We start from the raw sequence: 27,652 nt of genomic DNA, 5'->3' as shown, positions 1-27,652 counted from the left end.
GTCGCCTCGGCCGCGCCCCGCACGCCCCCGGTCGGTTCCGACTCCGCCGCACCCGGTCGGTTCCGACTCCGCCCACCGTCACATGCGCCTCCGGATGCGCCCCGCGCCCGCCTCGGCCAGCTCCGGTGCCTGGCAAGGCCCCTCCTCCCGCGCTCGCCCAGGCCGCCTCGGGATCTGCCTCACGTGCCACCCGGCTTCTCCCCGGATCCTCCGCTGCTCCGGCCACTCCAGCTACTCGGCCGTGTCATTCCGACATTGCGGAGAAGAAGAGAAAGGAAGAGGATGGCCCATCTGGAAAAAAAAATAAGAAGAAAGAAGATGGGCGCAGGGGGCAGCAGCTGCCGGCGGAGGTGCAGCGGCGTCGGCCATGGTGCAGCAGCAACCGATAGCGCCGACGACAACTAGCTAGGATTCGAGCGGGAACATTAGGGTTACCTTTGCAAAAAAATCATGTCACTGTTTAAAATAAAAACAATAGTCTAGGACCGGTAGTTGGAAGAAGTACAACCCGTCCTGTGGCTGATACACAGTTGGCTGATACCCTTCCTGGGCCCTACTGTCGATGTGGTACCGGTCAACACGGGTCAACCCGATTTAGGACCTCGCGTGAAGCACTTACAAAAGATTTAGGACTTAGATGCGGAATTTTAAAGAATCGGGACCAAAGTGAAGGTACCGGAAAAGAATTGGGACCGTCCATGCGGTTTACCCATTTCTAAACTGCATCTCAGATCTCATTGTCTTGGTTGACCCCGAGCACGCAAAGCTCTCCTTAGCCTTGTGAGAGAGCAAGAGGTCGCTGCCAAGCCATGGTCGGGGTCGGGGAGATGGTTGCGAGTGCCATGGTGAAACAAATCGCTGGCAAGCTTGGTGATTTGGCTGCAGACGAGGTCGCCCTGCAGTGGGGGTTCAAAGATGATGCATTAAAGATGGTGGGGAAAATGGAAGATCTGGAGGCTGTGGTGCATGATGCCGACCATAAGTTGCGTCACGGAGGAACCAGCGGAGAAGCTGTTGAGCGATGGCTTGCGAAATTGAACTCTGTGATCTATGATGTTGAGGATGTGCTGGAAGAGTTGGCTGCTACGGAGCTCATTCAGAAAATCCAACCAAAGGTATTTACTTCGCATATTGAGATTCCCCTGACTCTTCATTCTGAATATTTTGATGTCTACCAGCAGAAGTATTATACCCTCCCGTTTCACTGTATTTTGATGTCTACTTTCTAACTTTCTTGTACGTATGAAAATCTTATTCTGTTGAAAGAAGTTTGTTGGGTTGTTCCATTTCAGTTCCGTGAAACGTTGTTTTACACCTAGATTATACTCCCAACTGTCAGGTACACTGCAAGTGCAAAACATGTAGTCTGTTATGACAAAAAAATCATGTGGTTTTATGAAAAAGAAAGCAAGAATTGTGGTTCTCTTATTTTTTTTTAATATAATTAATGTGTAGCCTTGTTAGCTTGCATGTCAAAAAAAAGAGGCGTAGGCTAATCTTTGTTGTCTTGATTTATGGAGTAACACAAGAGTTGTATTTGTAAAGATACTTTGAATGTTTCCTTTCTTGAAAATAAAGCCCATTTCACTAGTTGTTGCTTTTATGGTATATCTTCAATTATTCTTTACAAAGATGAATGCACGGAATCTCCTTAATGCAAATGTGCTTAACGGCTGATGTGGACTTCAATATTTTTAACAGCTGAAGCTATTCTTTTCACGGGACAATCAACTCTACCAGCGTATAACCGTACCTCACAAGATCAAGAACTTGAGGAAGAGAATAGAAGAAATAGAAAGGGATGGGCAGATGCTCAATCTTGTGCATCACGAACAAAAGGTAGAAGGGAGCAGAAACGATGAAACTTTTGCACCCACCAGTGATGAAGTCCTGAAAACTCAAATGGTAGGGAGAGGTACCCAAGTGGACAAGATAATCAACCTTCTGTTGAAAAATGAAGATAATGAGCACATCTCTGTCATTCCAATTGTTGGACTTGGTGGTATAGGAAAGACAACATTGGCCCAATCAGTATTTGCAGACAATAGAGTGAAGGTATTCGATGTGAAGGTGTGGGTTCATGTGTCTAAGGAGTTTAATTTGATTAAAATTGGGAGTTCCATCATCAAAAGCATAAATAGCATTATCAACCTTGATAACTGCACTTTGCAGTTTCTGCGTGATAATCTGACAAACGAACTTGCAACTAAAAGATATTTGATCGTTTTGGATGATCTTTGGGAAGAAAATTGGAGTGAGTTGGACAAATTGAAGTTGATGCTACCACATGACTGCAAGGGTAGCAAGGTTATAGTAACTACCCGTAACCAAAGTGTAGTGGACAGCCTGAATACCGAGTGCACTGACCAGATAAATTTGGATGTTTTGTCACCCAATGATTGCTGGATAGTAATGAAGCAGAGAGCATTTAAGCCTGGTGATAACCCTAGTGTCACACAAGAAATATTAGGAAGAGAAATTGCTGGGAAGTGTGGTGGGTTACCTCTCGTGGCAAAAGCTCTTGGGCATGTTATGTCCCAGTTAAGGAATGTGGAGGCATGGCAAGCAATAAGAGATACACAAGTTGTTCAAAAGACCACATTGGAGCGCCTTATGGTTAGTTATCACTTCATGAGGCTGGAATTAAAGATGTGCTTCACATATTTGGCGGCTTTCCCCAAGGGTTTCGTTGTGGACAGTGATCGTCTCATACAACAGTGGATCGCTCTTGGATACATTCATGCAAGGTTTAATGGTCAAATTTGCATAAACTACCTTCTGGGGATGTCCTTCCTTGAGATATCAAGACCTTCCTTGGTGAGTGACACTACTTAACTTGTTTTCGTTTAACCCACTGGTTTGATGTATATGAAGTTCTTAGGATAGGCTTTTCTACCTAGATGATATCAACTTAGACTATTTTAATCATATGTAATGGTTTTATGTGCTAACATATATAGCCAGTAACATGCATTGTACTTATAGATAAAGAGTCAGGTGGTTCAAGATTATATCTTCCCTTTGATATCAAGTTTATTACTTGTACTTCAGTGTCTTGCATTGTCACATAATATCATAGTATCGTGATATGGGCAACTGTTTCAGCGTAGAATTTATTTATTACTTGATACTAACTGAGGTCATACTAGTTCAGTATGTTTTTTTAATCTTTACACGTTATTGGAAAATATTATTATTTTCCTTATATTTGGATTTTGAATTATTTGTTTTGTTGTAAAGTTGTTTTGTGTTTATCTGACTATAATGTGAATAAGTGCATAAAAATTTATAGAATGAATAAGTGCACCAAAATTTATAGGACTTAACTTAGTGTGGGTACAAGTTAGTCATTTTTGGCGTATCAAGGACCAAAGCCTAAAATAGGCACTATTCATAGGTGTGCCCCATGGCTCATGAGTCATTAAAGAATTTGTTTCCCTGGATCTAGAGTTAGCAGGTTCTTGAATGCAAGATTCGATGGACTACAACTTCTATAATAATTATTGCAACTCTAGTCCTCCTGGCGATGATACCATATTAAGTTATAAAATACTTCGGTGGAAAGCTCAATCAATTTGAATAAAATTGGTAGTATTTTCCAGTTATCTGGGGCTAATCTGTTGACTGAGATTTTCCATTTACTTACAACACCTATGCTAATAGTAGATACCTGTGCAGGTCAATCCAAGTCTAGCACAAGCAAAGAGTCAGGAGCTAACCATGCATGATTTGGTGCATGATCTCGCAACAAAAGTTATGGGCAATGAATTCCTTGTCATGGATGCTACCATACCAAGTCTCCCCAACACAGCTAAGAATCGTAATTGCCGACATGCACAATTGATCAACTACCATAACCAATCAAACGTTTTTAAACATCTGCCATCTAAGGTTAGATCCCTCCATTTTAGGAATACTTCAGCGAAACTGCCTTTTCCAACTAAGGCATTTTTTCGATCCAAGTACATACGTGTCTTGAACTTGGACCTAAGTGGATGTTCAGCTGAATCAGATCCTACTCCAAACAAAGAAGTATTGCCTTCTTCAGTTCTTAAATTAAAGCTACTTAAGTATCTTGATGCCACTGGATTTCCTTTTGCCTCACTGCCTAAGCCCATCCATACACTTCAAAATTTGCAAAGTCTCGTTCTGTCCAATTCCTCACTTGAAACCCTGCCTGACCTTATTTGTAGCCTCCACAAGCTTTGCTATTTGGACCTATCTGGCAGTAGCAGTCTTGTTACGTTGCCTGCATTGTTAGAAGAGATTACTGAACTCTCTTTCCTCAACCTATCGGGGTGTTCTATGCTGAAACAGTTGCCTCGGTCAATCTGCAATATTACATGTTTACAACACTTAGACATGTCAAAGTGTTGTGTTTTTCAGCATTTACCTGAAAATTTCGGTAGCCTCCCAAATCTCTTATTCCTGAACTTGTCAGGATGTTCCGAGCTAACCAAACTACCTGCTAGTTTTGGTAATCTTGCACATCTTTTATTCTTAAACTTGTCAAGTTGTTCAAAATTAACCAAACTACCTGACAATGTTAGCCTTGAGTCTTTGGAGCATCTCGACCTATCAAGTTGCCATGAGCTAGAAACCCTGCCACAAGATTTTGGTAATCTTCAAAATCTTGTGTTCTTAAGCTTCTCTGATTGCTACAAGCTTTCAATGCTCCCAAAAACATTTTGCCAGCTTGTTCACCTGAAAGACCTAGATCTTTCAGATTGCCATGGCCTAAGGGAACTACCAGAGTGTTTTGGTAACCTTTCTGAGCTTGACTCTTTGAACCTAACAAGTTGTTCCAAGCTTCAAATACTGCCTGACTCATTCTGCAAGTTGTTCAAGCTGAGGCATCTAAATTTGTCATATTGTATGAGGCTTGAAAAGCTCCCATCCTCGATAGGTGACCTGAAGCTTGAATTTTTGGACATCTCCGCTGCAACTTTCCCTGATTTGCCATATAGCCTCTGGGATATGACTACACTAACTCAACTTGTGGTCTCGGGAACAGTTGAAAAAATGAGTGAAAAAGCTCATGCCATTAGGAAGCATCTGAATTTGCCAGGTACAATTGTACATAGTGTACGTCAGATAGAAGAAAATGGATGCAGCAGCATTGTGGAGTTGGCACAGTTGACCTGCTGTGAATTGAAAGTTGAACAACTTCATAATGTCACACAACGGGAAGATGCAGAGAGAGCCAAACTGCGTGATAAATCAGATCTGCGGGCACTAGATCTTGCTTGGGGACCCCAAGGAGAAGAGGACATTGTGCTGGAGAGGCTTATACCTCCACGCACTCTTGAACATTTTGTTCTAGATGGGTATATGAGCAAGGATTTCCCTAACTGGATGTCTCACATCTCCACCTACCTTCCTTCTCTCACCTTTCTCTTCCTTCAAAATTTACGAACATGTGATAACCTTCCGCCATTTGGGCAACTACCAAATTTAAGATACCTAGCTCTGCAGAATATTCCTAACCTCACAAAAGTTGGCAGCGAATTCTATGGAGATGGGGGTGGAGCTTGTAAAAAATTAAGAGTTATATATCTGGAGTCAATGGAGAATTTGGTTGAACTGTGGACAACACTGTCTGGTGAAGAAAATGAAGAGTTCTTAATCCCTAATTTGCATTATTTGCATATAGCGGACTGTCCCAAGTTGAGGTTCCTACCATATCCCCCGAGGAGTATGTTTTGTTACATGGATAATAGCAGCATGGTTTTGCCAAAAGGGGGATTTGGGATGTTTTCATCTTCTGCTCTTGCTCTTCCTTTTCAGGTGGCAGTAAAAAACTGTAATTTTGCTCCACACAAGTGGAATAGGCTTCAACACCTCCCCACCCTTGAGGTATGTGCCGTTGATTCCTGCAACGGCTTGAGGGCATTGCCAGAGGTCTTCCGATGCTTAACGTCACTAACAAAACTATATTTGTGGTCGTTGAAGGACCTGGAGATACTGCCAGAATGGTTGGGGAATCTCACTTCTCTAGAATACATTCATATCAAAGATTGTCCCATGGTGACATCTTTCCCTACAAGCATGAAGAACCTTACCGCTCTGACAGAACTACGGTTGATGCAGTGCAACGGGTTGAGGGCATTACCTTTAACCTCTCTCACAATACTAACTTTGTGTTCATTGAAGGACCTGGAGATACTGCCAGAATGGCTGGGTAACCTCACTTCTCTAGAAAAGCTTAAGATCATCGATTGCCCCAGCGTAACATCTTTGCCTGATAGCATGAAGAACCTCACCAATCTTAGAGAACTATGGCTGGAGCAGTTCCAAGGCCTAGAAGTACTGCTGGAGGGGCTAGGAAATCTCATTTCCCTACAGAAGTTTATTATCATCGATTGCCCCAGCCTAACATCCTTACCTGCAAGCTCACGGAACCTTGGTGCCTTGAAGGAGCTGCAGATTTGGCAATGTCCGATTCTGATTGAGAGGTGTCAAGGGGAGGACGCTGGTCTGATTTCTCATATCCCAAAAGTCACATTACACAGAGGACCCAGAAGCATTAGAGGTAAATGTTTGCTTCTCTTAGTTCCTTATGGATTGATCTGCATATGCTTGTATATTATTTTTTCGAGAATATACCATGAAGATGTGTATCAAACATATAAAAGAGTGCTAAAGAAAAGGCAAGTTCACGCTACCAACAGGGGGTGCTAGCTCCCCGCCAACAATTCTAGAGTTACGGACAGTTTGTCACGGATAGAAACTGACAGGTTTACGTGGGCGCACTTGGTTGGTTTAAATCCATTTACCTCCCATGATTTCAGGGCTAATATCCAATTGATTCCATATGTATCGGTAAGTGATTTCCGTAAGATGTAGCCCGTGGGTGTAGCATTACTGGCTTCCCGCACTAGCCTACTCTCTTGTGCTGCTACTGCAACATCCCAGGTTTTTAGATTTGGGTTTTGCATCATGCATTCATGCATATTTTTTAAAATACAAGTTTTACAGTGATTGGCATTTTTAATAACCGTTCATTCACCTAGATCTGATGGTTGTAAATAGACGGAACCAAATATATGAGACCGGAACCAAATTATGTGGGTCCGGAACCTCTAATATATTTTACGAAAATTGCAAAAGAGGAGCGACCTTCTGATCGGCCAAAATCGGATGAACATGCACGCATCTTAAAGTTATCTCATCCGCTCTCACTGTTTCTCCTCCCGCTGATCCCCTCTCTCACTATCTCTCACTTCTCCAGGCCATCCATCCTTTCTCATTGCCCGGTGATTGCCGTACCACAGAGGCCGCTAGGGGAGACGGAGCCACGTTGAAGGGGACATGTCTAGCGAAGGGAGGAGCAGCTGGGGGAGGCGGGGCCGCGACGGTTCGGTCATATCCGGCGAGGGGAGGAGCGGCGGTGGTGTCCTGGTGCGGTTGTTTTGATCTGGATCTGGCCGCTGGAGGTAGGCGAGGAAGGAGCGGGCGGCGGCGGCGCAACTTCACATCTCTGGTAAGCTCGTCCTCCTCTAGCTCGGAACAAGACCGATCAAAATTTGTTCCTGCTGGGTTTACTCAATTTTCATTTTAAAAGCATAGAATTAAGCCTAAACTGAACTGCTAAGTGAAACAACGAGATTCAGAGAACAGCTTTTGTGTCAGTTAACTGACAGACCAGTAACCTATGCTATTTCCTTCGTAGTCTCACTCAACCCAATCAGGAACAAAAGCTCTCTAAACTGCACGCAATGCGTCACAGAAACAAAATTTCTTTATTTACTCGATCACGAGATGCTTTAGCAGACTAACATTTCAGTTGGTCCAAGAGTCCAAGACCTTAGCTGTTCAATTAGTTCTTGCATAATTCCAGCTTAATCTGTTCTGCTTGTAAATGTGCTCCTAAGGTTGCTACTAGTGCATAAAGTTTATCACTGGATCTCCTATTTTTTGAGCTGTATCACTGGGTCTCCTATTCTTTTGCTAATGGTACATGGGGCCGCAATGTTACGGGGCCTGAACTTGTAGAGAGGTGTTCAATTGTCCGTGAACTTCACGTTTACAGAACGGCAGTCCCTATGCATGGCTGTGATGCGGAGAAACTACAACACCAGGTGAATTTATCACGTGAACACCCTGTGTTTTAGTTGTCCTAAATGATCGTGCTTGGTATATATGCTGTGCTCAAAATAGTAAAAATCAGGAGAACAAGTGTGGTGTGCAGTCACTGAATGAAGTACTTGCTAAACATGAGGCTACCCTACCCGTTCTCAATTAATTGTTCAGATATTTGTGATGGTTCTGCTGCTAGATTATTTCAGCCGGCTAACATGTTCTATTTATCATTGTTTTCAGGGGTATGGGACTCCTGATGGAGGAAGCAAAAAGAATTGCTCGGAAAGAGTATCGGTCGAAGAAACTGGCTGTCATCTCAGGAGTTTTGACCCGCCACTACTACCGGAAGCTGGGTTACGAGTTTGAGGGACCTTACATGGCCAAATGCCTGACTTAGTTTAGTTCAGTATCCAATGGTGCTTGTATTGCAACTACACAAATCAATGTAGTCATGTTGTCTGTGTAATGTATCTGTAACATTGTCAGTTTTTGTGTGTATTTGACATCCTTAGTATGGAGTAATATGTCAGCACATTATATCTCCTAGCAGAATAGAAATTGTGTCATCGATGCAATGAAACTGCTTTACCAGATACCCCCAACTCTTATCCAAAAAAGAACCCTTTAGAACACACAGGATGACTTGTTTATTTGAAAAAGAAGGGGTGCCTATTTGTTTCACATTTCATCGCAGGTTGTTGTACCTAGCGAAATACTGAATTCTGGAAACTTCTACCTGCCTCGTATGTATGCACCGAACTGGTGTCCAGTTTGTTGAGAAGTTCTCCTGAAATTATTAGTGGCCACTCGGCGCTGTTGTCCCGCCTACCGTGTAATATGTCGCTATCCATTTGCTATTCTATTAATATGTCGCTATCTAGAAGCCCGAAAAAAGAAGTCCTGAGCAACCACTAGCATCCACTAGCATCCAGTAACCATACCCTCCCGTTGTTCCAGCGGGAGAAGGAAAACCCATTATTGAATCCAATGAGCAGCGCGTCGAATAACCTGCAAAAAATTAGTTTCACTTTGTTTGTTAAAAATGATATCATTCCTAGTCCTCCAAATGGACCAACATAGAGCAGATACTCCAACACAAATTTTCTGTTTATCCTCCTTAGGTACACCATTTAGCTATTTACCAAACATATTAGTAACATTAGCTGGTGGAGAAATATTGTAAGTAAGATAAACCATACGCCAAATAATTTTTGCAAAAGGGCAAGCAATAAACAAATGGTTAACAGTTTTAGTGGAATCACGAAAATTATATTTTTGACATCCATTCCACTTCCTTTTAGCTAGATTATCCTTAGTAAGAAGCACTTTGTTACTAAGGGAGCACACAAAGATTTTAATTTGCAAGGGGATCTTTAATTTCCACAAATATTTACGAAGAAAAATAGTATGTCCATTCATCAGATCAAGATACATAGACTTAACAGAAAACAGACCAGAATCCGTGAGTTTCCAAATAAACACATCGGGTTTAGTACTCAATGTAATTGTTATTAGCCGTTGACATAAATTCAGCCATTGTAACTATTTGTTATCGTTCAGACCTCTTCTAAAGGAGATATTCAAAGGCGTATTTGCCAAAACAGTTGATACTAGAACATTTTTATGTTGAACAATATTATACAAAGCCGGGTATTGTTGACACAACGGGGCATTCCCCATCCAAACATCTTCGCAGAATCTAACAGTCGTTCCATTTCCCACTTTAAAAAATCCCCGGTAAAAAATCATTCTTCACATGCATAAGACCTTTCCAAAAAGGTGAATCATTAGGCTTCGCTTTAACTTGTGATAGAGTTTTATTTTTGAGATATTTATTATGCAACAATTGCTGCCACATACCCTCCTCCGAGAGCAATTTAAACAACCACTTACTGAGTAAACATTTATTCTTTAACTCAAGTACCTCGATTCCTAATCCCCCTTGGTCCTTAGGTCTGCACAAAATTTTCTACCTAGAGAGTCTATTTTTTTTTATTATCATCCGATTGCCAAAAGAAATTTGATCGATAATAATCTAATCTTTTCCTCACCCCAACTGGAATTTCCAGAAAGGATAACATAAACATAGGCAGACTTGTTAGAACCAAATTAATCAGAACAAGTCTATCACCATAAGAAAGCATTTTTCCACGCTAACAACTTAACTTAGATGCAAAACGATTCTCAACAGGGTTCCACTCCGCATTTCGGAGTGCCCTATGGTGTATAGGAATACCTAGGTATCTAAAAGGTAAGGATCCAGCTTCGCACCCAAAAATATTTCTATATTGATGCTCCATATCTTTAGCCTTACCAAAACAGAAAATTTCACTCTTATGAAAATTAATTTCTAGCCTGATAGTTATTCAAAGATAGAAAGAAGAAGCTTCATATTAATGGCTTTAGCTATATCATGTTCCATAAATAAAATCGTATCATCCGCATATTGCAATATAGAAATCCCCCCATCAATCAAATGTGGTATTAAACTTCCAACTTTCTCATCTTCTTTAGCTCGAGCAATAAGAATAGCCAACATATCGGCGATAATATTAAACAGTATCAGGGACAAAGGGTCATCTTGACGCAAACCTTTCCTAGTTTGAAAATAATGTCCAATATCGTCATTTACCCGAATTCTACACTCCCACCTTGCACGTAGTGTTTAATCCTTTCACACCAAATAGGATCAAAACCCTTTATGCAAAGAACTTGTTGCAAAAAAGGCCATTTTACCTTATCATATGCCTTCTCGAAATCAATTTTGAAAACGACCCCATCAAGCCTTTTCCTATGTATTTCATGTATCGTCTCATGAAGAACCACCACTCCCTCTAAAATATGTCTACCTGGGATAAACGCCGTCTGTGTTGGTCTAATTACTTTCTGAGCTACTTCCGAGATTCGATTCGTTGCCACTTTAGTGAAAATTTTGAAGCTAACATTCAGTAGACAAATGGGTCTATATTGTTGAATTTGGGTGGCATTTTCCTTTTTTGGTAGAAGAGTAATAACTCCAAAATTCAGTTTATACAATGGTAGTCCTCCTTTCTGAAAACACTCAAAAAATGCCATCAGATCAGTTTTAATAACTTCCCAAAAATGCTGATAGAATTCAGCCGGAAATCCATCTGGTCCAGACGATTTATTATGCTCCATTTGAAAGATAGCATTATGAATCTCCTCCATTGAGTAGTTCATAATTAATAAGTTATTCTTAGTTACCGACAATTGTGGAATACCGTCAATTCTACTTTCATCCAAAGTGACAGAGCTCGGTTCTGGGCTACCAAACAATTTTTTATAGTGTTCAGTTATGTAAACCTTAAGATTAGCATCCCCCACAATAGTGCCTTCCTCTTGCTCTAGCTGAAAGATTTTATTTTTACGATGTTTCCCATTTGCTATTAAATGAAAATATTTAGTATTATCACCTCCTTCCTGAATATATTTCACCTTAGCCCTTGTGCCCATTTAACTTCTTCATCACGCCTAAGCTTATTGAGTTTTTCATTGGCCATTTTCAGATCATTACGCTCCTCAGGAGATAAAGGTATGGATCCGGCCTTAATATTCAAGGCATCAATGATAACTAACAAGCGTTCTTTTCTCTTTTATATTTTTCGCTCAAATTTTTAGCCCAACCCCGTAAGATACGACGTAAGTGTCTAATTTTATTTTTCCAAGTTTGTATAGGAATTTTTCCAATAGGTCCAGCAGCCCATTCTGCTGCAATCATATCATGGAAACCATCCTACTCTAACCAAGAAAGCTCGAAAGAAAAACGAGTCTTGTTGCCAACATGAGCTTGGCGCCCAGCATCAATAAGCAAGGGTGTGTGATCAGAACCCGACCTAGTCAAGACTCGGACAGATACCATTATAAATTTCCCCCATTCAACACTTGCTAGAACTCTATCCAACTTTTCATAAGTAGGATTCTCTCTTCTACTTGCCTAAGTAAATTATCTACCCGACAACACAATCTCTTTTAGATTAAGATTTTCAGTTTTGCTCGGATTGAGTCGCTCACCGCCCCCGTAATCACGCACCTCTACTCCAACCTCGGCGTCGACTTCGCACCGGCTCTCCTCCATCATCCGCCCTACGGGTCGACTCGATGGCTGGCTGCAGCGCCTGCCTTGGTAGGCTGCCACGGCCAGCTCGCCTGCGTCGTCACCGCCTCGGCCGACCTGCCTCCAACAACCGTGCGGCACGTCTGCATGCAGCGAACATGGGATGCCTTCTTCGTCGCAATTGGCTGCCAACGTCTGCACGGTCTCCATCGCCGGTCCGTCTTCACCGCAATCGCCCGGGACAACACCGACAAACAGCGCATCGATTTCGATCTGCGCTGCCGTCCACCCCATGGCGTGTGCAGCGCCGCCGTTGGTATGATCAACCGACCGCGCGCACGTCTCCGCTAAGCATGTCCCGAGCACGCGCCTACCACCGACCGAGCTACGGGCTGCCGCGGCGTCGCCCTTCGGGCCGCAGCGCCGCCGCCTTTGGTCCACGCCACTGGCCTCGGACGCGCCTTCCAATGCGTGTACGTCGCTGGTGGCCTCCCGCCGCTGCATCGAATCGCGTCCTACAGCTACGCCGCCCCTCGGGCTGTGGCGTCGCCGCACGCGGTCACCTTCGCCGCCCCCCTGCGCACCGACGTCCAAGGCCACCACAGCGCCGCCCCTTCGGCGGGGGTCGCCTCCGTCACGCCGCCAGGTTCTTCCTCGCCTACTTCGTGTAACGCCGCCGCGCCTCCACCCCAGGTCGCCGCTGGGCTCGCCAACCACTCCCGATCGCGCTGGGCTCGTCGACCACCGCAATGCCCGTCTAGGCGTCCAGCATGACCACCCCGGGTCACCACTGGGTTAGCCGCCTTCTACGTCTTCGTACACTACAGCTTTGCCGCCAGCGTCCTCGCCTCTTCCCCGACTACGCCACCTGCTCCTCTACTCCCATCGTCGAGACCTCCTCTGCTAGTCTACTCCGACATGGCGTGCACTTTGTACTGTTCTCTGCCCCCGCACGCCCGGTACTGGCAACACCGGCACGTGCCTTCATCCCCGACGCGTCCCTGGGTCTGGCAAGCTCGGACCGGCGTCTCGTCTTCATCGGCTTCGACGACGTCTTCATCGGCATCGCCTCTACGACTGCCTCGACCGCGTCACCGACGAGTTCTTCTATGCGTACTCGGTTCTGGCAAAACCATAGTATGCCTTCGTCCCCGACGTGTGCCTGGTTCTGGTAAAACTATGGTTGCACTTCGTCCACGATGGCTCAGACTGCATCGACTTCGGCATCGACTATCTCCACGACTGCCTCGGCGCGTCTCCGTCACTCTCCTCGCACACCACCTCGCATGCGGCTACATCGACACCGGCACCCGGTCGCAACATCGACCACAGCATTCCCTTGCGCGGCTACCCCGACCAAGGTTGCAACACCCACGCTCTCAGCTACCTCGACATCGGCACAAAGGGCTATCACCTCGCTGGAGCACCTCGGCTTCTTCTACAGTCCAAGCATCCGCGACGCGACATCGTCCACGACGCTCACGCTACGACTGCGAGGGAGTGTCGGCCCGTTGGTTCCTACCTTCGGCTTCTCTCCAGTCTGACCGTCCACGACATTATTGTTGTTCACGCCACTACCGCTACGACTGCGGGGGAGTGTTAGAGATATATTTGGTATATGTATATTATGTAGTCTAGGATTTGTAATCTCTGCCTACCATATCTCTAGGAGAGCTATCTTAGCCTCCAAATCTGTATCACTATATATACTCACCAGAGAGGCTCAATACAACATCCAACACATTACGTCAAACATCTCTCTATCGTTCTACAACATCAGTTTCATATTAGATGTCTCACCGTATGCAAGAACAAAAAGTCAAGATCACTAACACTAGTGGAAAAGAGGCCTTTCGTCCCAAGCAAATGTCCCCATTTTGAACCAAACCGGGACCAATGGGGGGCATTGGTCCCGGTTCATCATGAAAACCCTTTAGTCCCGGTTCGTTTGGACCCTTTAGTCCCCCTTCGTATTACGAACCAACCGGGACTAAAGGTCTACCCTGGTACTGGCCTGCGGATAAAATTGGCATTGGTCAATCGTATGTCATGTTTGGCTGGAAATTATGTGCTGCAAACCGATAGTTCATGCCGGCATTACTGGTCTGAATATTATCGTAGAATTTCCATTCATGGAGGTACTTTCGTTCCCACTGTGGCATTGCTGGTGATAAACTGAAACCGGAAAACATTTCATGTGAAACCTTCATGCCCTTGTTGTGCATTCCTATCCTACCAGAAATACACGGTTGAAGTGTGTGAGCTGCATGGATATTGAATGTATGGGTTCACCTCTCTCTTCTCATGTATATATTACATGGTGGAGTGGCATGATCTTTTTCACTTTTTTCTTCTCTTTTAACCGATTGATCCATGGGGTTGAGAGAATTTGAAGAGTTGTTTTGATTTGAGATGTTGGAGGGAACCAACTTGCAGTCTTATGTTCATTCTCATACGAGACAGCTAGAACATTTTCAATCCGTGATCCAAGTAGTATAGTCTAGTCAGCTAGAGTGAAGTAATAAGATCCTGCAAATACTATTGTGAGAATGGGCCTTCCTACTGTCTTGTAGAGTTGGTGGCCGAAATGTAACTAAAAGTTTAATTTGGTGGAGATGCCCATGAGCTGTGCGTGCAGTCTAGCATCTTCTCCTCGGCATGGACGCAGCAGACCAGGAGTCTGACAAGATTCCTGTGCTGCAGCATGGCAACAAGCTGGCTAGGTCTTGAACTCCATTAGCCCCTGCGCCAAGATGAGAGCCCCTTAATAGCGATCTCAAGCCTGCCAACAATCAGTTCTTTTTTTTTTTTTTTGCGAATGAACAATCAGTTCGCCCTAGAGCACAAAGACCTTAAATATATTTTAGAGTAAATTCCACTTTTTACCCCCGAGTTTAGCATTTTTGACACAAATCACTCCATTTAGCAAATTTTCATTCTAATTACCCCATTTAGTAAAGGTTGTTCCAATTTTTACCCCATCTAAAAAAATTGAACATTTTGAGCGGTGGGTCCTGGTTGTTTGATATACGTGGCGTGTTGGGGCTTCTTTTTTCCTAGCTTTTTTTTCTTTAGGATCTGGAGGGTCATTTTTACGCTCGCGTTGTTCGTTTTAAAAGGACTGAACAACGTAGCATTCGGCGACAACATGGAGTCGTCGAGGTGATCCTTAAAGCCAGAGACAACAACCATTCAGTTCTCCCACTTGTTTCTTAGTCTTAGGCTGGTGCCAATGGGGTCGATAGCGGGGGCGCTATCGCCCGTGGCTGGGCGGGAGGCGGGCGGGAGTGGGGCGGGACGGGAGCGCGGGGCGCTGGGGCTGGCGCCGGGCGGTACCGCCCGCTGCCGCCCGGCTACCGCCCGCGCTGGGGGCGAAAGCGAGGCGAGAGCGGGGCGGGAGGCGGGGCGGCGCGATGGCAGGGGTGGGCGAGAGGCGGGGCGAGAGTGAAGGGCTGAGGTGGCGCCCTCTGATTGGTCATTGGGGTAGCCGTTGGTGGTTCAAAAAATCCGAAAAAAACCCCAAAAATTCATCCTCACCCCCTATAAATATCCCCATATTGTTTCACTCATTCCACACCTCACTTCATCTCCATGTACTCAACCAGTGCATTATTTTTTTATGATGTAATCGGTAACAATTTTAGTTGAATAAAATAATTTCCTTGCATTATTTATATTGTTGTAATCTGAAAATGAAATGCTGATGTCGAGGAGAGAGAAAAACTGACGTGGAGGAAAGAGAAGTAAAGCTGGCACTATAGCATGTGCATTGGCACCATCGGGTGAGAGTGGGGTGAGAGTGAGGGAAAAAGCTGACGTGGCGGGTGAGAGTGAAGTGGTGCATTGGCACCAGCCTTAGTCCATTGGGTTGGTTCTTTCTCCAGTATAGGTCAATTAGGTGCATAGATCGTGAGACATTAAAGTATTTCTGAAAGTTCAGGGGTTATATTTGCCAATGAATGAAAAAAAAAAGGTCTCAGAATTTGTAGCAACGCTGGCCACAAGGTGCCTTTGTGAATGCCATCAACGTGCCGTGGGATCGGAGTTTTTCTCAACACAGGCAACATGTATTTAGCCAAAGTAACCAGCACCACCAGTACGCATACATATCAACGTAAGAACATTGTATAATAGAACCTCCAGATCTAGAAAAAACCGTAAGGAGAAAGAAGAAAAGCTTCCTACGTGGCCCATATATGTACCTGACAACTAGGACCTACCGGTTAAAATGGTCAGAAAATTTTAGAAGGGGTAAAGTTTGGCAAAACTTATGCTAAATGGGGTAAATAGGATAAAAATTGCTAAATAGGGTAATTAGTGTCAAAAAGAGTCAAACTAGAGGGTAAAAAGTAGAATTCACTCTATATTTTAGCTCAGTGAACTGAAAGCAAAGACACCAAAGGATCTGAATGTGTGTGTTGTTCCGAATAAAGTCAGTGTTTCAATGTCAGTGCATACCCTGTAAATGGCGCCGAAGTTGCCCTCACCGAGATTGTTGTCATCAGAGAAATTTGTGGAGGCACTTGCGGTCTGGTTAAAATCATAGAGAAAACTTTTTCTATAATCTCTTGAGTTGTTTAACCGCTGGTGCCATCATAGTGTTGGATTATTAGGCAATTTCCGTGTGAGTATAATTACTGAAAACAAGATTACAGATGCATAAGCATACTTAACCATACACATCAGACTAAGCACATGCATCAGATCTGAACATGGAACAAGTAGCAGTGCAAGGTATGAGAGGAAAAACACGTACATCGCGACCGGGAAGGTCGCACCAGCAACAGCACCACCACCATGGGAGTTATTGATGTCGCCCATGGTGTAGTCGGATCTGTCGATGAAGCAGCCGAACCGTCGATGAAGAAGACGAACAGCAGCGAGCAGTCGCGCCGAGACGCTCCCCAAAAACTTTATCGCCCGTCTCCCGGTGCAGGATCTCAACAGACGGGGTTTCGGAGGCCTGCTCTCCCGGACGGCTGTGCACGCAGTCGCCGGGATGGGGAAGACTAGAGAGTAGCACCGGAAAATGAACTTCGCGAGAGAGAGAGATCTAAGAGCACTGTTTTCCAGATCTGATCGGTCTCCTTGTATAGCCTGGGAGGAGAGCCGCCCCGACCGCGTTGCCACGCGTAGGAAGCCAGGGACACGCGGCGAGCATGCACATGCAGGTCGACACGTACCCAACACAGTTGGTGCACCAAGAAAAAATTTAGGCTTCCTTGAGTGTGTCTCGAACTCGAACGCGAACTCGAACTCGAGTCACGAAACGCGACGTGCGTGCGTGACGAGACGAGGCGAGGCGGGGCGGGCGGAGGAGGAGGAGTGCGTGAGGGCTCTCTCTATTCTCACTCACTCGGAATGACTAGAACAGCAGCCCTTATATACCACTCCAACTCTCTCCCAACTAGCAATGTGGGACTAAACTTTGTCCCCCAAGGCTGTCCCAAGCTGCCAACGTGATGGGCCTTGAGATTTCAGGAATTGTAGACTACATGGGCTGCCTTATTGGGCTGCAGCCCATCTACATTCAACAATCCCCCACCAGATCTCATATGCACATCAGATGACACATTAGTTTCATTTACTCGTTTAATATACCTGCACTTCGGTGGAGACTGTTAAGTTGAACTTCCACCTAGGCAAGGTGCTACGCTTGACTACAACTGAACAATGGACTATGCCTTGAATTGTCAGTCTTTGTGCAGCAAGTTTCGCTCAATGCCGGCACGGTACTAGGCTACCTTAGCCATCCCCTCGGGTGGAGCTTATAAGTCATACTCCTCGGCCCTTCATGAGCTTACTAGAGATTCACCTAAATCTCCCACACTATGACCAGTAGTGTCGCTCGTATAGGTGTGTTCTTCAAAAGATCGCCCTGTAGGACGGCGTCTTCGCTCATCAAGAGTCGCTCAGAACATATTAAGACATTGTCAACCTGCATTACAGTAGCTATGAGAGAATTGCATCTGCAGCGGAGTGGGAGTATTAAATTTTCTCTCAACTCAGTTACTCCGGTTTGTTTTCCCAGGTCCTACTTCACGGAATTTCCGATTGCATAGGTTGGGTTACCCCCTCGGCAACTCAAGTGAGTCTCAAACCCATCTCCCTCGATGCAAGGTCTATCATGTTTCTTGATAGTCCTTTTGTGAAAGGATCTGCCAGATTTTTAGCACTTTGGACATAATCCAATGCTATCACTCCGGAGTTTCTCGTTTTCCGATAGACTTCGATCTCCTCTTGATATGTTTGGAACTTTTCATATTATCCTTAGAACTTTTCACTTTGATAATCACAGTTTGATTATCACAGTTCATGAGGATGGCCGGTATTGGTTTTTCAACCATAGGTAAGTCCACCAAGAGCTCACGAAGGCATTCCGCTTCGACAGTAGCTGTATCTAATGCTGCGAGTTCTGCTTCCATAGTTGACCTCGTTAAGATGGTCTGCTTGCAAGACTTCCAGGAAACAGCGCCACCACAAAGAGTGAAAACATATCCACTTGTGGCTTTCATTTTAGCATCAGAAATCCAATTGGAATCACTATACACTTCAAGTCCTCTTGGATACCCGGTATAATGAATTCCATAACTCATGGTTCCCTTTAGATAGCACATCACTCTTTCAAGAGCATGCCAATGATCATCTCCCGGGTTGGCCACAAACTGGCTAAGTTTGCACACAGCAAACGAGATATCAGGCCTCGTAGCGCAAGCTAAATACATGAGTGAACCAATAATTTGAGAGTATCTCAATTGATCTCTAGTTGTCTTTTCATTCTTTCGAAGCAAGACACTAGGATCATAAGGTGTGAGAGAAGATTTGCAATCAGCATAGCCAAATCTTCTCAACACCTTATCAACATAATGAGATTTCACAAGAGTAATCCCATTATTCTCATCTCTCAATAGCTTGATTTTCAATATAACATCAGCTTCTCCGAGATCTTTCATCTCGAAACACTGAGATAAGAAGGTTTTTACCTCCTCAACCACTTTGAGACTTGTCCCCAAAATTAGTATGTCATCCACATACAAGCATAGGACAACTCCCTCACCCCCACCATGGCGGTAGTACACACATTTGTCGGCTTCATTGACAACAAAGCCCACAGATGTCAAAGTTCTTTCAAACTTCTCATGCCATTGTTTGGGTGCTTGCTTGAGACCATACAAAGATTTCTTTAATTTACACACCTTTCTTTCTTGACCTTCTAGTACAAAACCATCAGGTTGTTCCATGTAGATTTCCTCGTCCAACTCTCCATTTAGGAAAGCCGTCTTAACGTCCATTTGATGAACGAGAAGACCGTGTGAGGCAGCCAATGACAGTAGTACTCGAATGGTGGTCAATTTCGCCACAGGTGAGTAAGTATCGAAGAAATCTTCGCCTTCCTTTTGGGTATAGCCTTTGGCTACAAGCCGAGCTTTGTACTTCTCAATAGTACCATCAGCTCGAAGCTTCTTCTTAAAAACCCATTTACATCCTACAGGTTTGCACCCATAAGAACGCTCAGTTAACTCCCAAGTTCCATTAGCCAAGATGGAATCCATCTCGCTTTGAACCGCTTCCTTCCAGTAGTCTGCATGAGGAGATGCGAGAGCTTCTGAAATGGTAGTGGGAGTATCATTCACAAGATACACAATGAAATCATTACCAAAATACTTTGCAGTCCTTTGTCTCTTACTCCTTGTGGGAGCTTCATTGTCATCTTCATCAGAATCTGAACTCTCATCATCAGATTCCTCATCATACTCCATAGGAGTTTCATGTATTGGATCAGATTCCCACCTAGACATGCCATGCATATCTCTCAAAGGAAATATATCCTCAAAGAATGTAGCATCTCTTGATTCAAAGATGGTGCCAACATTCATGTCGTCCACTCCAGATTTCACCACAAGAAATCTATAAGCAATGCTATGGGCAGCATAGCCAAGAAAGACACAAGTCCACGGTTTTTGGTCCAAGCTTTCGCTTTTTGGTGATTGGCAAATTCACTTTTGCCAAACAGCCCCAAGTTCGTAGGTAGGAGAGTATTGGTCTTTTCTTTTCCCATTCCTCATAAGGGGTAATCTCTTTATTCTTGGTTGGAACACGGTTTAGGACATGACACGAAGTCAATATAGCCTCCCCCACCATTCCTTGGATAAACCCGAAACATCTAACATGGCGTTAACCAAATCTGTTAGAGTATGGTTTTTCCTTTCCACAATCCCATTGGATTGTGGGGAATTGGGAGGCGTCCTCTCATGAATTATACCATGTTCCGCACAGAATAAATTGAACTCATTGGAAAAGTACTCTCCACCACGATCGGACCGAACCCTTTTTATCTTTCTTTCAAGTTGATTCTCAACTTCAGCCTTATAGATTTTAAAGAAATCAAGAGCCTCATCTTTAGTTTTCAGGAGATACACATAACAGTACCTAGTGGAATCATCAATCAAAGTCATGAAATATTTCTTTCCACCTCTTGTCAACTCACCATTCATCTCACATAGATCTGAATGCACGAGCTCTAGTGGTGCCAAGTTTCTTTCCTTCGCAGGTTTGTGAGGCTTGCGAGGCTGCTTTGCTTGCACACAAGCATGACACTTAGAGCCTTTGACAAAGGTGAATTTCGGAATTAAACTCATATCAGCAAGCCGCGTCATACAACCGAAATTAACATGACAAAATCGTGAATGCCAAACATTAGTTTCATTAACACTAGTGCTTACATGGTTCACAACATTATCACAGAAGTCTTCTAGAGAGAAACGAAACATTCCCTCACATTCATATCCCTTTCCAACAAAAGTTTCATACTTAGACAGTACAACTTTATTGGACTCAAACACCAACTTAAACCCATCTTTCATAAGACGGGAGCCACTAACGAGATTCTTCTTGATAGAAGGGACATGCAGCACGTTCTTCAGTTGCACGATATTTTCCGAAGTAAACTTCAGATCTACCGTGCCAACACCACGAACAGTAGCATGTAACCCATTCCCCATCATTACTGAGGAACCTCGGGCCTGATAAGAGGTAAACATGGAGATGTCAGCACACACATGAACATTGGCACTCGTATCAACCCACCATTCCGTGGGCTGAAACACCGAAAGAACAGTAGGTAACATATTACCATACCCTGTAGTTCCTTCCTCTGTGTTGCCAATGACCATGCTGACAGAATTTGAGTTCTGTCCAGCCTGACTTTTCTTTCCTTTGCGTTGTGGACAACGATTAGCCCAATGGCCCGTCTCGCCACACACCCAACAAGGATCTTTCTTCTCCGTTTTCCCCTTCTTCTTGAAGTTGGTAGTCTGGGAGACTCCCTTGTTCTTTCCATTGGACTTGTGGGTATTTTTCTGTACCATATTGGCAGCAGAATGTCCATCGGTTCCTCCAGTGTGTTTGTCTTTTGCCCTCGCCTTCTCTTCAACATCCAGAGAGCCCATGATATTCTCAACAGAGAACTCATGCCTCTGATGTTTCAGGGAAGTGGCAAAGTTCCTCCATGAAGGGGGAGCTTAGCGACAATGCATCCGCGACAAACTTGTCCGGTAGCACACACTTGAGGAGCTCGAGTTCCTTTGCCATGATCTCGTATCTCATGAGCCTGTTCTACTACGGATCGGTTCTCAACCATTCCGTAGTCATTGAACTGCTCCATAGCATATAGTTCACCTCCGGCATCGGCAGCACCAAACTTAGCGTCCAGTGCATCCCACAGTTCCTTCCCATTTCGAATGTGCAGATAAGCATCAACCAACTTGTCTCCAAGCACACTTAGAACGGCACCCACAAAGATTACGGTGGCATCCCCGAACGTTTTATCCTCGTCAGGAGTAAGCGGACCTCTGGGAGTACCTTCCGCAACTCGGTGCACGCCCATAGAAGTGAGCCACAAGAGGGTCTTATTCTGCCATCTCTTGAAATGAGAACCCGTAAACGGGCTCGGTTTAAGCGCAGCAGCAAAACCAGACGGTGAAAATTGCCTATGCATATAAGGTTTTTGGATTGTTGGATTATTAGGCAATTTCCGTGTGAGTTTAATTACCGAAAACAAGATTACAGATGCACAAGCATACTTAACCATACACATCAGACTAAGCACATGCATCAGATCTGAACATGGAACAAGTAGCAGTGCAAGGTATGAGAGGAAAAACACGTACATCGCGACCGGGAAGGTCGCACCAGCAACAGCACCACCACCATGGGAGTTATTGATGTCGCCCATGGTGTAGTCGGATCTGTCGATGAAGCAGCCGAACCATCGATGAAGAAGACGAACAACAGTGAGCAGTCACGCCGAGACGCTCCCCAAAAACCTTATCGCCCGTCTCCCGGTGCAGGATCTCAACGGACGGGGTTTCGGAGGCCTGCTCTCCCGGACGGCTGTGCACGCAGTCGCCGGGATGGGGAAGACTAGAGAGTAGCACGGCAAAAGGAACTTTGCGAGAGAGAGATCTAAGAGCACCTGTTTTCCGGATCTGATCTGTCTCCTTGTATAGCCTGGGAGGAGAGCCGCCCCGACCGCATTGCCACGCGTAGGAAGCCGGGGACATGCGACGAGCATGCACATGCAGGTCGACACGTACCCAACACAGTTGGTGCACCAAGCAAAAATTTAGGCTTCCTTGAGTGTGTCTCGAACTCGAACTCGAGTCACGAAACGCGACGTGCGTGACGAGGCGAGGCGAGCGGAGGAGGAGGAGTGCGCGAGGGCTCTCTCTATTCTCACTCACTCGGAATAACTAGAACAGCAGCCCTTATATACCACTCCAACTCTCTCCCAACTAGCAATGTGGGACTAAACTTTGTCCCCCAAGGCTGTCCCAAGCTGCCAACGTGATGAGCCTTGAGATTTCAGGAATTGTAGACTACATGGGCTGCCTTATTGGGCTGCAGCCCATCTACATTCAACACATAGCCCTTAACTTATGCAAAATAAAAATATCCAAAATTCTACTTTAATCTAAATAACAAGTCAAATGATAACCATACGTGTCTACTGCTTTAGGTAGTTCATTTCCTGGCAATTCAAGAAGTAATATCATAAGGGTGAACAGACCGCCACAAACTCAAATTTGTTCGCCCAAGAATACAAACAACTCAACTATATAATAGCCCAGTCAACTCAAGCAGAGACACCAAAGGATTGGAATGTGTGTGTTGTTCCGAATAAAGTCACTGTTTGTATGTGTGTGTGCGCTTGCTTACCTTGTAAACGGCGCCGAAGTCGCCCTGACCAGGCTTGTTGTCATCAGAGAAATTTTCATGCTATTTGTGATCTGGTCAAAATCATAGGGAATCTTTTCTTTTCAACGCTTGAGTTATTTAAACCCTGGTGCCATCATAGCCCTTTAAATTATGAAATAAAAAATATCGAAAATTCTACATTAATCTGAATAACAAATCAAAAGATAACAGTACATGTCTACTACTTTAGGTAATTAATTTCCTCGCACCTCAAGATGTAATGTCATAAGGGTGAACGGACCGCCATAATCTCAAATCTTTATAAGACTGAAGATATATTTGAAATGTAAAATGAAAAATTAACCTATACAAAAACTTTTGACATACACTGAAGTAATTGTTCCCGTAGATGTAAGAAAAAAAATATGTTTGCGAAAACTGTTCATATATTTCAGAAAAATGTCCATAGTGTGAAAATGACTTGTCCATATGCTTGATAAATGTTAGTTTCAAAATATTTACTAAGGTGGCTACTAATCGTGTGTCAGATGTGGCACATAAGGTAGTGAGACCATCTCAGACGGCTTTATTGCCAGGTCGACATATTTTAGAAGGAGTTGTTGTCTTACATGAAACGATCCACGAATTACATAGTAAGAAGCTAGATGAATTCATTTTTAAAATTAATTTTGAAAAGGAATATGGTAAGGTGAAGTGGCATTTCCTCCAGCAGGTACTTAGGATGAAGGGGTTTGATAACATTTGGTGTGATCGTATTAGAAGTTTTGTCGAAAAGGGAAGTGTGGAAATTAAGGTTAATGATGATATTGGCCATAATTTTCAGACTCGTAAGTGATTGAGGCAAGGAGACCCGTTATCACCTACTCTCTTTAACATTGTTGTCGATATGCTGGCTATTTTGATAGCTCAGGCTAAAGAGGAGGGTCAGGTTGGAAGCCTTATCCCACATTTAGTTGAGGGTGGGGTATGCGTTTTGCAGTACGCCGATGATACCATCCTTTTTATCGAACACGATTAGCTAAGGCTGTAAACATGAAACTCATTCTGTGCATTTTTAGCAATTATCGGGTCTTGAAATTAATTTCCATAAGAGTGAGTTGTTTTGCTTTGGTAAAGCTACATAACTAGAACATCAAATAAGAATATATTTGGGTGTACATCTGGGACTTTACCTTTTCGATATCTTGGCATTCCTATCCACTATCGGAGACTTCGTAATTATGAATGGAATCCGATGGAAAACCGTTTTGCCTCAAAATTAGGATGCTGAAAAGGCAAGAAGTTGTCTTATGGGGATCACCTTGTGCTTGTAAATTCTATTCTTACAAGCTTACCCATGTTTATGTTATCATTCCTAGAAATTCCTAAAGGGGTGCAGAAGAGACTTGATTATTATTGTTCTCGTTTTTTTGGCAAGAGGATGACGATAAGAAGAAATATAGATTATCTAAGTGGAATATAGTGTGTAGGCCGAAAGACCAAGGAGGCCTGGGGATTGAGGTGCTTGAGCTGAAAAACCTGTGTTTATTAAGTAAACTAGATTTAGATGTGCGCCTTGGCGCACGATCCCGTGAAATTTACGGCTATTTACATTTTATATAACAACAATAAAAAAATAAGATGAAAAATGATAATTTATTTCTTTGAATTTAAATAACAAAATCAATAGGGTGAAATTAGATAGAATACACGAAACCATAAACAGAGTGGCAAACAGTTATATACAATTAGAGAAATAGGAAAGCATATTATGGCAACTAACACTCGATGGTCCAAAGGAACATCAAAGCAACATCTACATAAGGTGCTTAAACCAAGGACATGGTATAAAACACGGCATCCGTTAGTGATAGACAAAGCTCGCAAATTGGTTCAAACTTATTGTAACCTGCAAATACACGTGGAATGAAATAGAGAAATTATTCAACAACTCATGTCTTTCAAAATACCAATGTACATCTACATAAAGAATTGTATCATAAAGAGATAAATGAATATAGCTGCCTAAAACGTAAGAGACTCCCATACATGTAAAACAATTTAATTGTCCATGCTACAATACTTTAAATGTCCATGCAGTTGAATTTTGGTAGGTCCCGAGAACTAAAGGATGTTGGGCAGATAGAACCATATTTTCATCAAGAATTTAAACATAAACAAAAAAAATCATGGAGAATCTCTCCAAGCAGAGAAAAGGTTCACAGTTGTAATGCATAAAAAGCGAGAAAAGAGAACATTCAGTACCTTTGTTTTATCAAATAGGCAGTGGGAATTGAACTTGTCCCTCTAGCCTTGGTTGCATTTCATCGAATAAAGAAGCTGATTTTTTGCTGCGAGGGAAATAACCTTCAACATCCATAATAATATAATTTTGTTCTTTTAGAAATAAACTCCTTGTAATTATTTCATTAAAATAGAATGCACAATGTAACAGAACAAAATCATCTCTCTTCCTAACGCCAGTCAGTAATCTCACCTTTGAATATTAAGGTGGCACATCTGTTCTACAGCTACTCAATACACAAATTGTACACTAAGATGGATTTTCACATCCATAACGCAATTTATTGCACTAGGAGGCATAGGCGCGGCGGCACGCCGCGGCCGTGGCCATTCAGAGTTTGTGGAATGGTGTGAGATAACTATAGCTATGGAATGAACATAACAAAGAGTAAGTGGAGATAGAATGGAATGCTCGTGCTGTGGTTTCATCTAGTGAGGATCACGGCTAGTAACATGAACAGGTAAAGACCGAAAATATATTATCAACAGTAATATAAATGATAATGTACAGAACATAAACTGGCAGTGATCGTTACACAGTGGGTTCTTTTGCGATAGATAATTTAACTGATGCTTCTTCATTATATATCAGAGGATCCATGCCCATCAGAAAATGTCTAATGCTAGCTAGAGCTTGACTACAACAACAGAATACAGATGACAGCAGAGATCACTTTACTGGCAAACAAAAGCAGATCATACTGGTCCCGCATTGCGGCCTGCAATTCTATCTTTAGTGCTTTTTGGGTATTTGTGCATTTTCTAGGCAGACTACCAAGTGAAGGCAGGTACTGCGTGGAGAGAAACCTGAAGATTCAGAGATGTGGCGCTGCTAGTGCCCAAAGTTATTTGTATTCTGCTGCAGGCAGTCGGTCTGAAGCTCCATAGTACGCCGCATCGCAATCCTCCTCGTCAGATGAGAGGATGATGATAATCTCCCTTGTTGGTCCCGAAGTGGCAGGGTGACTTCAGCAGCGAGGACTTGTAGGGGCTTGGCATTGGTGATTATTCTTGATTCCAGATCAACATGTTGTGCCTCTGTATCTGATACATCAAACTTGTCTTGGAAGCTATAAGTTGTCAAGTGTGAGTACTGAGCTCACTGTCTATCGAAAATTAAAATCAATTATTGGTGCAATTGAAAAGTTAATGAGAACAATATGCAGTAAACATGTAGAGAAAAAAATGTCCTAGCTTCAATCTTCGAACTTCAAAGGAAAACATAGTGTTTTTAATGTCAAGCAACCATGCTTACACTTCTATGTATAGCTAAGATTGACCATTGGACCCTCAAAATAAAGCTTTGTAAACTATTTTCTTAAATGGTTGTGGTAACACACTACTCATCGAGACCTCGATTATCACGTACTGGATCATTTGTTATACAATAGTTACCCTATCTCAGACATATTGAATTAGTGAAATGAAAACTATGTATACCATGAAAAGACTTCAGTAGGCTAATTCGGACTTTATCTATTTGTCACAAATAGGGTAATATATATAATGACAAAAATCTACATAAGACATGTTACAACGATAGGTACAATAAATGTATGAACACATCATTTTACTTCAGAATGAATGTAAACTAATTAGTGAGAGTACAATTGACAAATTCTGAATTAACAGGCGAATTAAATCATGACATGCTGGCTAGCAAACAGAGAAATTCAAATGTAGAAATATCTAAATACAACGAAATTGATAAATACTCATCCCTAATGTGTAGTTTTTTTTCAATCACAAAGTTATTTTCATATCAGCTTGGTTTAAATGGTCTATGACTTAGATCCGAATTTCTGAAACAACAAAAACTGAACCAAGATAAACAACAAAAATGTCAAACAGATATATCAGTCCTTGACATAAGATGTTGCTGCTCAGAGCAAAAGAAGACTTCAGTGGAACTGACTAAGTAGGAAGTATCCCTGGCAACTGTACCTCCAAGCATCCATATCCATAGAAGAAATAACAGCAAAGACTCCTCGGCAT

General features: G+C 43.4%; 1 protein-coding gene across 1 annotated transcript; it reads left to right on the top strand.

Annotated features, from left to right (window-relative positions):
• Window positions 1-809: 809 nt before the first annotated feature.
• On the top strand, window positions 810-12,508 carry LOC124664751 (disease resistance protein RGA2-like). Its single transcript, XM_047202197.1, has 6 exons — window positions 810-1,115; window positions 1,702-2,817; window positions 3,679-4,417; window positions 4,490-6,532; window positions 11,610-11,635; window positions 12,077-12,508. The coding sequence occupies exons 1-6, from the start codon at window positions 810-812 to the stop codon at window positions 12,506-12,508; spliced, it is 4,662 nt and encodes a 1,553-aa protein (XP_047058153.1).
• Window positions 12,509-27,652: the final 15,144 nt, after the last annotated feature.

This window comes from Lolium rigidum, chromosome 6 (assembly GCF_022539505.1).
Source record: "Lolium rigidum isolate FL_2022 chromosome 6, APGP_CSIRO_Lrig_0.1, whole genome shotgun sequence".
NCBI classification, from domain to species: Eukaryota; Viridiplantae; Streptophyta; class Magnoliopsida; order Poales; family Poaceae; genus Lolium; species Lolium rigidum.
This window is presented reverse-complemented; position numbering and strand designations above follow the sequence as displayed.

Coding starts and splice junctions, on each gene's coding strand:
- LOC124664751 (XM_047202197.1), top strand. CDS start 810: ATGGTCGGGGTCGGGGAGATGGTTGCGAGTGCCATGGTGAAACAAATC. Junction 2,818..3,678: donor AGATATCAAGACCTTCCTTG/GTGAGTGACACT, acceptor ATACCTGTGCAG/GTCAATCCAAGTCTAGCACA. Junction 4,418..4,489: donor AAATTTCGGTAGCCTCCCAA/ATCTCTTATTCC, acceptor GTAATCTTGCAC/ATCTTTTATTCTTAAACTTG.